A 12,996-nucleotide genomic window follows, 5' to 3' on the forward strand; every position below is an offset into this window, starting at 1 on the left:
CTCACATCTGCACAAATTGAAGCAAGTCTATGTATGGTTTATCTAAAAATGTATATTTATCTTGAAAATAGTTCTATCTCCACTTTCAACAACTGGAGGGTACTTGATATACTGGGTAAGAAAACAAAACAACTTCTAAAAATTAGACTCAGGAGAAATTAAAAAACTGCCAAATTTCCCAACGGTCTTTTTGAACCTCTTTCTCTTCCTTTGCCTTAGAAATTCTCTTTGTAACTCATTCCACGCAGGTGAAAGATTTTATGCCTAATAAAAAGCAGCTAGAAGACCTATATTTAAAGATAAGAAGACCTACATTTAGTCATAGCTCTAGTATTTAGGTTTCCAAAGTCAAGTTACTTGAGAGGTAAATTTGAGCCTAATTACCAGTAACTAGAATACTATACCTTGATTAAGTTTGCATATATTCCCCTAGGAATTAATGGCAGTGAAGTAGAAAGTACAGGGGAATATCCTGGCAAACGTATGTGCATAGCAATCCTATTTGTAATGGAAAAAAGTGGGAAAGAATTCAAGTGCCCAACGACATGGGAGCAAATAAACCATGCAAGTCAAACAGGGCAACTTTACATAGTAATTCAAAAATAAAGGATAATTTACTAAGAGACAAAAATCACATCACAGTAAACACACTGATGGTAAGTTTAAAATTTATTTTATATTCATTCATCACAGATGAAAATTTGAAGCAATGATAAGAATTTCATAATTATTAGGTATACTGTTCTATCTTTTGTAAAGTAGTATCTCTACATCTGACACAAAGATGAATAATCTTAGCTGAATTCTTCATTAACCTAGCCTACAGTTTCCTCATTTAATGAGAAAGTTGAATTACAGTTCTCCAAATTAGTCTGCTTAAGCTCTAAAAATTCTGTGTATTTTTCTATTAAGCCCCATGAATTTTTAAAAAACAAACATGATTAGTTTTACAAACAGCACAATCTTGAATTGGACTGCTGGTCTAAACACGAGCCTGTTGCTTTAGTTTTTTAAAGTTTATAAAGAAAATTAACCTGTAATAATGTGATTGCAATCTGTTTTAGATAACAAATATATGAGGCATCTAAATTGAACCCCAGTGTATGCAATTTTTAAAAAGAACTCAATTACTATTAGAAAACAATGGTTAATGTTTGCTAATATATCTATACTTTCAAGCTGTTTTTCAAGTCTTTCCCTCTCAAAAATTAAGAGAAAAAAAAATCAAACAATTACATGAACCATTATACCAATAACAACAATTAAAAATATCAATAGCTTTTAGAGAAAGACTGCCACTCATCTCTACTTCATTTTGAAATCACACTCGATTCCAAATAATGTTTATTTGAGGAGAGAAGAGTTAGCTACTGGCCTAATACTTGACTTGGGGTCCTTTAATTAGCAGAAAGAATTGGTAAAGTGATTCTTTTTCTTTTTCCTTTCTCTTTTTGGTACTGAGGATTGAACCCAGGCATTCCAAGCCTCTTTTTCTTTTAATTTTGAGAAAGGGTCTCCCTAAGTTGCTTAGGGCCTCACTAAATTGCTAAGACTGGCCTTGAATGTGTGATCCTCCTGCCTCAGCTTCTCATGTCACTGAGATTATAAGTGTATGCCATTATGCCTGGCCAGTAAAGTGATCAAAAAAAATTTTTTTTAAACAAAGGGTTTGAAAATCTCTAGTAAATATTTGGGCATATTTGTCTCCTTTTTAAAAATGGTCATTTAAACAGAAAAATCTATTTCAGTATTAGAAATTTTGGACTCACCTGAGAATTGGTTAGGAATGCAAATTCTTACATGACCCCTGTATTCACACCTTAACCCATGATGTATCAGACTACTCACCTGGCCAGGTGCCCATTTAAACTTATAAGGAATTCAGGAAGGCCCTGAATGTGGGTAAGTATTAAAACAATAAGGGCTAGGGGTGTAACTCAGAGGCCACTGGGTTTAACTGGTACCACCCCCTACCCAAAGATATACCATAGATTGCCAGGAAGTCTATGGAATAAAAATTTACCATATGAATCTAACAAATTACTTGCTTTCCCCACTATTCCTAAGTAGACAGTGGAGTATTCAAACAACCAGTCATGTTTTTGAATGGATTACAGATGCACCTAGCTAGATGTCCTTAGAGAGATCTGTATTAGTTTGGGCTTTCTACTGTAGATATCTGTAATGTACCTTAAATCACTGGGGTCAAACTAATACATTTATGAACTGAAATAAAGATGAATATACAAAAAATAACAATAATCACATATTAGATATTTATGGTATGTCAAGTAGTATGTCAAATGCTTTACTTGGACTATCCCCTTCCCATTTAATCCTAATAATATCTCCTATATAGACATTGCTATTCCAATTCATAAAGAAATCCAAGGTCAGAGAGGATAAAAAAATTCCCTAAGGTCACCTTGCTAGAAGAAGCAGAGTCACGACTTAGATCAAGTCTGTCAAATTCTGAAAGTTGTGCTCTTAACCATTATATTAACACCATCTTCCTAACACAAAGTCATGATCATCCCCCAAAATATCTCTGAAAATGGTGTTTTTCTTTTTTTTCTTTCCTCTCAATTATGAAACATAAAGATGAAAATTAAAACTTCAGTATGACTTCTAGTCAGTATAAGTAAATTGTAAAAAATAACAGATTATATTTAACCTTCCTTAAATAGATCAGATGTACAGAATTAACTAAATCTTATTTTCATATTGTATGAAATATAAACTATGCTAGGTTATATGATGAAATTATGATGAACAACAGTAATATAAAATACTCTGTAAGAATAGACGTGTGAGACAGAAAGAAAACAAAGAAGCGGCACCAATGGGTCTCTTACAGCTGTGCTTTAAGCAATATTTCAAATCAATGCTGGCAAATCCATAGTTCCCAGTGATGTGTGACAGCTTTTGAGGCCCCACGGAAGCTTAATCAAACTCATCATAATGAGGAGCACGAGACAACAAACACCTTTGATGCATGATTTAATTTCCTGAACTGCATGAGTATCTGTGATAACAGCGGAAGTGGAGGAGTTACTCTCTGACCATGAATGAAAAATGGTTTCAACCTGCTGTTAACCCCGCCACAAGTTCAGGTCAATAATGATAAAAAAAAGTGTATAGTTTTGAGAAATTTATATCAATTTGATCTTGTCTAAGTGACCTCCTAACAGGTGTGTGAATCATTAATTTTTTTTGGAGAAACATTTATTTTTCCTTTTTGCATTCCTAAGTTGCCAATTCAGGGGTAACTGCTCCCGTGCCAGTGGCAGTAAAAGGGGTGTAGTGATCTGTTTAACAAAGCCAGATGAAGCAACTTCTCAATTATTCACTTACTAAATTCAATACTGCTGAAGAAGGAATATGGCATACTAACTATACTTAAATATTCAGATTCATTCTGAATCACCCCGAACATCATAACTAAAAAACTGAATTAAACCATTTATGTATCTGGCATATATGATATGATTAATATGAATTATGAAAATTTATTCTAAGTTGCCATGTAACAAAAAGCAATTTGAAGTTATTTTTGCACATCAATTACGCAAATACCTGACTGAGCTCTCAAAGTTGGAAATTTCCACATGTCACTGATGAAGTTCATTGTCTAATAAAAGAGAACTTTTAAAATTTCTAAATTAGAAGTGTATTTCTGAGAGTGCTGCATGAAACTTTAAACAGTTAAAGCCATCTTAGAAACAAGTAGTCTATATTTATCAGCACACAACTTTTAAGATAGGTTATCCATGATAGCAAGACAGGCTAGGTTAGCATTGCCACCTTCACTGATTAAGGGCAGCTAATGAGGGCTATCTCACGAGTTCAGTCTCTGCAACTACCTTTGCTTCAAAGAACTTTGCCGTTCATTTTCTTTTTTTCATATAGAACATTCTCTTAAGTAGTAAGGTATTCACAAGGCAGGGTACAATAAGACTCTTATTATTTTACTAGATAGAGATGACCCATCCTAGGTAGGTAGTTATTTACAAAGATATTTTAAAGTGGAAATAGCATCTGCTTTTGTTATTAAGTTTAAAAAATCTGGGCTGGGGTTATGGCTCAGTGGTAGAGCACTTGCCTAGCACATGTGAGGCCCTGGGTTCAATCCTCAGCACCACATAAAATAATAAACAAAATAAAGGTATTGTGTCCATCTACAACTAAAAATACTTTTTTAAAAAAAGTTTAAAATACCTATTACATTAGCTATGTAACCAGCTGAGATATAACACACTGGAGATCTTCTTAGAAAATTATAAAATATAACCATGTAAACTCAAAACTGCCAAATATATCTTTCTCATTTCTGAGTTAACCTTCATTTAAAAGAAATATGAGCTATAATAAAATTTAAAAGTAATTACAAAAATTAAATGTGGAATCAAAAATCTTTAATCTGGCAATCTAACTGAATGAAATATTACTAAGGAGAGCCTGAATGCTATGCATTTTAACCATAGAAACAAGATTGTCAACCACCATTCAGCAAAAGATTATTATTTGTGACGCATAACTTCTTATTTTCAGGTTATGGGGGTGTTTCCTGGCATTGGTTCTCACCAACAGATGAGACAATAGGTGAGAAGTGGGAGACGGGAGTGACAGGAGAGTATAACATAGAGAGACTAAGAGAAATGGGCCAGAATTGGCCAGCATGGGAGAACAACCAGTATTTCTTCCCAGTGGCATTAATAAAGTGAGATAAGATCAATAAACAGTGCTCCTACTGAAAGAACGAATAAGGCTCATCATTGGAGAAAATGCCCGTTTATTGAGGAACAGCTCTGCATATTTATAGAGCCGAGGGTGGTTTGACAGTTAAACAGTTGAAGGGTTTGACAGTTGGCATGGGGTGTTTTCTGATTGGTGGGTAAGGATCATGTGAGCCAGCAGGGCTCACCAGCTCTTCTCGGGGGATGGGGAAGTTAGTCTTTGGAACTGGGGCTACTCCCAACACCTACTGTATAATGATCTGTATACAGAATACTTTGTGATGCAAGAGCTTGGCTCTTTAAAAACTCTCCTAGGTAAGAAAAGATGGTTAACAGAGGCAGTGGTGAAAAAGACAGATCAAGGCTTCCTTGGGGTTCTCACAAAATTTGGGAGCAGAGCTTTTAAACAGTCTATTCACCCTGAACCCATATTCATCAGAGAATATCAAATTGGAAGCCTCACCCAGGGCTTCGGCAGAGTGGTAGGTCTATGAGCACTAGCAGAAACTGCACTATATGGCTCTCATTACAATGTCCTATCATTTGACATAGTTCCTCAGAACACAAGTCTCCCTGCAGCCTCAGCTACTTCTCTGTGCCACCTTGCTTTAAGTGTGATAAGATGGCCACTTCATAATGCACTCCTTTCCCTACAGTGGTTCCCTGACACACAAGAAGCCCACTGCACCAAATTGTGTTATGGGGGAAAACAGAGGGGACCCAGCAGAAACCTGTACGCCTTTGAGTCATTTTGAAATGGAATCTTCTGCTCTGTTTCTTCGAAGCAGCTAGAAAACTTCCACAGAAAAGAATGGACATACTAATAAGCAAATCAAATGCCTCAACGTGGCACCATCAGCCCTCTCTTGCCTGCTTTTCCTGTTTCTATAGAGAGAGGCCAGTCACCACCTTTCTATTTTGGTCACACTATGGTTCTGTGGGAACTGTCATTTTCCTTTACTGCGGTTTCCGAGGCCCTAAAATAACCTTCTCATTAGCTTCACTCAAGTTCATTGTTAACATAAATAGGACAAAATAGGCAGCCGTGTACAGAGCACTTTAAAGGAACAGTATCAGCCATGCTCATCTATCTATGATCTGAACAGATATATTCAAAAGAGGGTTAAAAAAAAAACTTGTTTTTTTTTTTTTTTGCATTATCAGGAAATACACTGTGGATCATTTTCAGCTTCCTGGAAGTGAATTAAAATGACTGATAACTTTTAATTCAGTTTAGGCTTGACTCTCTCTGTCAAATCCAGGTGGCCACTAGCAGAAGTTTGAGTAATGTGGAAAATATGTCTGTGCAGCTGCTGGAAAAGAAGCAAAGTTATACTTCCTCAAAAACAGTGTGACAGAGTCCTGCAAAGGAATGCAATGTTGGCTGATCTGTAGTCAGTATTGCCACTGGTATGCACCCTCAAATCCAGCCCCAACACTCCCTGGCCATATTCCATCCTGGGACTGCACGGTTGGAACTTATAAAAACAGAATGATTCCACTGTAAATCAGGTGCTCTTCTTTACTGTCCATTCCCAAAGACACATTAGTGTTTAGGAGGAGGAAGAAGAACTACCTATAAGGCATAGCAAACAATGACAGAGGTTAAGACAGGTTATCCATGATACCAAGAGAGGCTAGGTTAGCATTGCTATCTTCACTGATTAAGGGCAGAGCTAATGAGGGCTGTCTCACTAGTTCAGTCTCTACAACTACCTTTGTTTCAAAGAACTTCAGCTTCAACTGTAGACTAAAGTTACTAGAATAATAGTTAACCACCAATGGAATTGATGATTTTTGCTGTTTGGCTTACACAGGAAGCAAACATTTTTCTCTGGGAGTTTCAGGACAGCTATCAATCTATGAAAAAAAAATTACTTTAGAACTTGTAGAATATTTTCTGTAAGGACCAGGCAGTAAGTTCTTTGGTCTTTGTTGAACACATTCAGTTTCTGTTGCTATTTAACTCTGTACTTATAGCTCAAAAGCAGCCATAGACAGTATGTCAAGAGATGAGTAAGTCTGTTTTCTAATAAAACTTTATAAAAATAGGAAGCAGGCTGGATACGGCCCATAAGCAATAGTTTGCTGACTCTCACTTTATCATTAGGTTATACTTACGTTGCTATAAGAATGATCAGAATATGATGACCAGAACCAAGTGTTCTGGCAACTAACCCATAGTATTAGAGGCCAGAATGGGAGCTATTCTTTTATGTGTGAGAGGTCTGTGGGAGTACTATAATTGGGAAGGAGCATGAGAAAGCTGCTAGGTTACTGGTAATATTCTATTTCTTGATGTGGGTGCTTTTTACATAGATATATTCATTTTCTGAAAATTCACTGAACTTTGTGAAAATCCATTTATAAATTGCATAAATTTCTGTATTTATTTGATACTTCAATAAACTATTTTTTTAAAAAAGAAAGAAAAAAAGAACCCACATGTTCTAAAGAAGATATAATTTTAAGAAAAATAAGGTGGAAAATCCCATATGGACAGGGTAGGACTTGGGCAGAGGATCTGTGGGTTCCCAGTTATGCAGTGAGGACATAGGCCAACTTCTTTTCTTTTCTCTTCTCTTTTCTTCATCCCTCCATCCTTTCCTTCCTGTGCTTTTTTAAAAACATTGTGAAAAGCATGCACAAGATAAAACTTAACATCTTAACCATTTTTAAGTTCAGTAGTGTTAAGTATATTCACACTGTTGGGAAACAGATCTCTGGAATGTCTCCATCTTGCCAAACATTAACTCTAAATCTACCAAATAACTGTCCTTTTCCCCCTCCCCCCCCAACCCTTGGCAACAACTATTCAGCTGTTTCTATGAATTTGACTACTTTAGATACATCATGTAAGTGGATCATACAGTATTTTTCTGTTTTGTGATTGGCTTATTTCACTTAGCATGATGTCCTAAAGGCTTATTTGGTGGTATGTGACAGGATTTCTTTCTTTCTAAGGTGGAATAACATCCATCTTATGTATATACTACATTTTGTTTATAACATTCATCCAACATGGTTGTGTTGCTTCCACCTTTTGTCCTTAGAACACCAGTCTTCTTCCTTTGGCAGCCTCCTAGAAGCTTTAGCCACTGCTCTGTGCAACCTTGCTTTAAGTGTGATAAGATGGTCACTTCATAATGTATTCCTCCCACTGCTGTGGTCCTTTGACATACACATGAAGCCCACTGCACTGAGTAGTGTTGCAGGGAGGATACAGAAGGGATGTAGTAGAAATCTCTGCCTCTTTGAGTCATTTTGAAATGGTATCTTTTGTTCTGTGTCTTCACAGCAGCCCATCATAAATAGTGCAGCTATGAACATGGGAATGCAATCTCACTTTGAGATCCTGCTTTCAATTTTTTTTTATGTAACCCTGAAATGATTTGCTGGATCATAATAGGAATTCTATTTTTAATTTTTTGAGAAACTTCTATACTGGTTTCCATAGTGGCTGCACCATTTTACAATCCCACCAATAGTGCACAAGGGCTCCTATTTCTCTACATCCTTGTCAACACTTTTCATTTTCTATTTTTTTGACAGTAGCACAGGCCAATTTTTTAAAAAGCCATTTGTGAAGGCTGACAAGACTTTACCTAAATTAAACTCTAAATACATAGGCCTCCAAGAAAAATGCTTTTGATCTTTATCGAAACTTTGATATGACTTTATCTTCTTCACTCAAAGTTCATGAATATGTTCAAAGTTCCTAGCAAGTGAAATGCACAATAGCATACTGAAAGTAGCATAGCAAGAAGAAAAATTTAAAGTTATATTTTCATATCTTGTTTAAAATGCCATCCATATGTGTATCTTCCAGAAAAAGCATTATGACTACCAAAAGACTAATTATAGGGTGAATACATAATTTATTTCATTAATTTTGGTCCTACTACCCTGGAAGAACTAGGAATTCTACCAAAGGGAACAAGTGGACTGACTGGCTTAGGTAGAAGCTATGAACTCCTAGAAACAATGACACCAGCTAGCTATGAACTGAACCAGTGGAAGGTAAGAGAAGTCTGACTCTAGGAGCCACAATGTCATTGGCTACCTTGCTCTTCTGGAATGACTTGCACAGCTGAATTTTCTTCTACTTTTTTTCTGGCTGCTTCTTCTTCTTCTTTAGACCACTGCATGTGATCCCTAGGGGATAAAAAAAAAAAGAAATAAAAAGATTGTAAAATGTGCTTTACAATTGAAGAAGGCAGAAAAAAAGTGACCAGGGATTCCATCTTTTATTCTTGATTAGGCAAACACAAGTGATAACAAATTCCATGCTGAATGAATATACTTTGTATCAGATATCCCTCCTAATGGTGTTGGAGTGACCCTGCAACTCCTATGGTTCTTCTATTTTTATCTGGCCATGCTGCCAGTCCCAGCTACTTGTGGGAAATGGCTGCTAAAGTAATGTCCCCAGAACACTCTGGTGAATTACCTGTGTACTGGTACAGTTTGCTATTTTTTACTCCAAGGCTAATTTATTCGACTTTTTGTTTATTTATGAGCAGAGCATTCTTTAATAATATTTTAACATTATTTTTATAACACTTGCATTTTGTTACTTTACCATCAGATTCAAGTTTTAAAATGTTTGGTACTTACCCTGCAATTTAAAAAGTAACTTTAGATTTTTTTATTAGCTACCTTAGTTTCTGAAAATGAATTCATTTAACATTTAAATGGTAAAAGTAAACTGATACAGTATATAAAAGGGTCATTTTTCTAAAATCTAGCCCTTTTTTATAAGTATATTTTAGTTTCATAATTATTTTCTCTATATGAGAAGCTACTCCTTTGTGCTGTAAAAATGTCTCTTGTTGCCTACCATGTGTGAGGCCCTGATTTAATCCCCAGCACCACAGAGGTAGTGGTGGAGGTGGGGTCTTTCTTGGAACAGAAGCAATATCTATATACAAAAATGGTGATTTGGTTTTGGTTTCATTTTTTACAAAGCTGTGTTTCTTTTTTTACAAGAGGTTAGTTTATAAGTGAGTGATACAATTTCTTGAAACAAATCATTTTTCTACATAAGAAAAACAACAACAACAACACACCCTACATTCAAGTCCATATAGCCTACTGATATCTTCACCTTCACACTGTAACTATATATTTGTAGTCATCTGATTGATGAAAAAGGAAAAATTAGGGGCTGGGGATGTGGCTCAAGCAGTAGCGCGCTCGCCTGGCATGCGTGCAGCCCGGGTTCGATCCTCAGCACCACATACAAACAAAGATGTTGTGTCCGCTGAAAACTGAAAAATAAATATTGAAATTCTCTCTCTCTTCTCTCTCTCCCTCCCTCTCTCTTTCTTTAAAAAAAAAAAAAAAAAAAAAAAGAAAAAGGAAAAATTATAAAGTTCTTGAAGATGCATCATTAATGGTGACTGACAAACATTAACTAAGCAGTTAGAATAATCATAACTGCAACCATTTATTATTTATTATATGTCAGGCACTGTTAAGCACATCTCATACATATTTGTCCTATCTAATGCTTTCAAAAATCCTGTGACAGGGTTTTAATCATGTTCATTTTGCATATGAAGAAATAAAAGTGTAGTAACTCACTCACTCAAGGTCCTATAGTCAAAAGGTGGCAAAACCAGAATTCAAACCCAGCTTTATGTCATAACAAAGTCCACCTTCTCATCCATTCATCTATTATTATCTACCAACACAGTAGGGGATACTGAGAGATTTTAAGACTTAATCTTGTCCATCAAAGGCATATACTCTCCTATTGCAGGCAGACAAACAAAACGTAAATACTACAATGGAACAGACATGGTTAGCACCTGATGAATGGGAGTATAGCCAATTAATGCTGGCTAGGGCAAAGAGGAAGGCTTAAAGGGAAGGTTGGTTTGGGATCAGACTGGGGATTGGGCAGTGGAGCAATTACTTTTGCCATTAAGAAGCTGGCAATATGGACAGCATATTACAGGAAATAATGAAAAATTCCATTTTGATTGGTTCTCTTCGGCAACTGCAGATGAAGTTGGGATCTGGGTAATGGTCAGATTTCAGAGGATTTTAAGTTATGTGCAAGATGCAATGGAGTGGGGAAGGACTGGAGGCAGACCAATTAGATTGTTGCAGTGGTCTAGGAGTAATGAGTACCAGGACTAAGGTGGAGATAATGGAAAACACAAAAAGACAGTGGAGTGGGAGACACAGAAAAAAATCATAGTTATGACTGGAGATGAACTCGATATTAAAGGAGAAGAAGAGTAAGAGTCAGGAATGATTCCAAGGTTTTAACCCTTAGTATCTAGGAAAGCAGGAATAATGATTACAGAGTAGAGTTGCTTTGGGTAGAATGATGAGAAGCTTGATTCTATTTTAACTCATGTTTATGCAATCAGATATCAGAGGATAGAGTCAGGTGACCAAACTAAAATACACTATGGAAAGATAAGAATCTATTATCTTTTTAAAAGGATCAAAAATGGTACACTGGATCTCTAAGAAAAGGGAGTGAGAATGTAAAAATCAGAGTTTCACAGATGAAAATTTAACCACCAGTATTTTTTTTTAAAAAAAAACCCAGTTATAACCCAATCATTAAGAAGCTTGTCATTTGCTTTAATAAATGAAATTAGAATGGATTTTTTGTTATGATTCCTTTTAATAAATGTAAGTAATTATAAATGAATTGAGGCTGGGAACTATACATTTTGTATGTGTAAATATAGAGGCTATAGCATGACTGTTATAACATTAAAGGCAACAAGTCATCTGCTTAAAAAATAGTGTTACTAAGGCTGGGGATGAGTTTCTCACCTATAAATTTTTATAACACATAGGAAGAAAACAGAACAATTGCTTTCTCTATAGAGAACCAAGTGGTGAGCCAACAAGAGTATATGGAGTCTTCAGCTTGATTAAGCAAGTGTTTTATTATTTATTTATTTAAAAGCATGTGTTTAAAACTGCTGGTTTAACTTCCTACTTCTTAAGTATTTAATAGATTTGGTTATTTCTTAAATTGTCCTAACATCCTTATACTGTTTTTTATGTTGTTTCATTTTCTTAACTGTTAAGGGAATATTTTACCCCAAGTTCCTGCAGAACAGATTTTCCCACTATATAGTTAACAGAATCCGCTCAGAAACCTACAAAATGTTCCCACTCTATTTATGGGGACTTCCTCCAGACCTGCTGCTTTATGGCAGTTCTTTATCTTATAAGTCTGATTCATACAAACCAAAATCCAACAGCCAGCATTAAGAATCACTCAAATATTTTTACAAGTAATAAATACAACAATAGAATTTAAGCACAGAGACAAATAACTAATAATAAAACTGAAATAATTAGGCTAACAACTAAAACGAAAACCAAAGACAGAAATGGTTACACTGTTTTGGCTTATGAAATGTACTGCTTGGGATTTATTTTAACAAAAGAATAATAAAGTTCTATAGAGAAAATATCTGTACAAAGATGTTCATTGAACATTAAATAAAATAGCAAAAAATTGGAAACAAACTCAGTCATAGGGGAATGAAAAAATAAGTTAACTCAAAGGAATATTATACAGACATTTCCAAAAAAAATTTCACTACCATGTGATAACATCAAAAAGTATTTGTGAAATTAAACTAGGTTAAAAAGGCAGATTCCAAAATTGTGTTTGTGTTAAAATTGTAACTGTTTAAAATTATATACACATTGAATAAAGATGCTAAATGGTGAAATAATAACAATTACATTAGAGTAGCAGGATTAAGAGAGAACTATCTTAAAATTTCCTTAATATTATAAAGCTATTTCAACTAAAAATAATTTTTAATTAGACAATAAGAGAACAAACAACCCAATCAACAAATGGGCCAAGGACCTGAACAGACACTTCACAGAGGAGGACATACAGTCAATCAACAAGTACATGAAAAAATGCTCAACATCTCTAGCTGTCAGAGAAATGCAAATCAAAACCACCCTAAGATACCATCTCACTCCAGTAAGATTGGCAGCCATTAGGAAGTCAAACAACAACAAGTGCTGGCGAGGATGTGGGGAAAAGGGTACACTTGTACATTGCTGGTGGGACTGCAGATTGGTGCAGCCAATTTGGAAAGCAGTATGGAGATTTCTTGGAAAGCTGGGAATGGAGCCACCATTTGACCCAGCTATCCCCCTTCTTGGTCTATTCCCTAAAGACCTAAAAAGAGCATGCTACAGGGACACTGCTACATCGATGTTCATAGCAGCACAGTTCACAATAGCAAGACTGTGG

At 35.5% G+C, this 12,996-nt stretch overlaps 1 protein-coding gene across 2 annotated transcripts in view; it reads right to left on the reverse strand.

Annotated features, from left to right (window-relative positions):
* Positions 1-12,996, reverse strand: part of Mettl8 (methyltransferase 8, tRNA N3-cytidine) — a 94,468-nt gene that overhangs the window by 18,978 nt on the left and 62,494 nt on the right. For both annotated transcript variants that reach the window (XR_006852293.2, XM_046447549.2), the window contains exon 3: positions 8,800-8,891. Coding sequence is in view for 1 of the 2 variants with exons in the window: in XM_046447549.2 (XP_046303505.1) it covers positions 8,800-8,891 (92 nt within the window). In the remaining variant the exon portion in view is untranslated. The remainder of the gene's footprint in view (positions 1-8,799; positions 8,892-12,996) is intronic.

The sequence above is a fragment of the Marmota monax genome, unplaced genomic scaffold, assembly GCF_021218885.2.
Source record: "Marmota monax isolate L192 unplaced genomic scaffold, Marmota_monax_Labrador192_F-V1.1 WCK01_AAM20220418_F8-fsc00007, whole genome shotgun sequence".
In the NCBI taxonomy this organism is placed as follows: Eukaryota; Metazoa; Chordata; class Mammalia; order Rodentia; family Sciuridae; genus Marmota; species Marmota monax.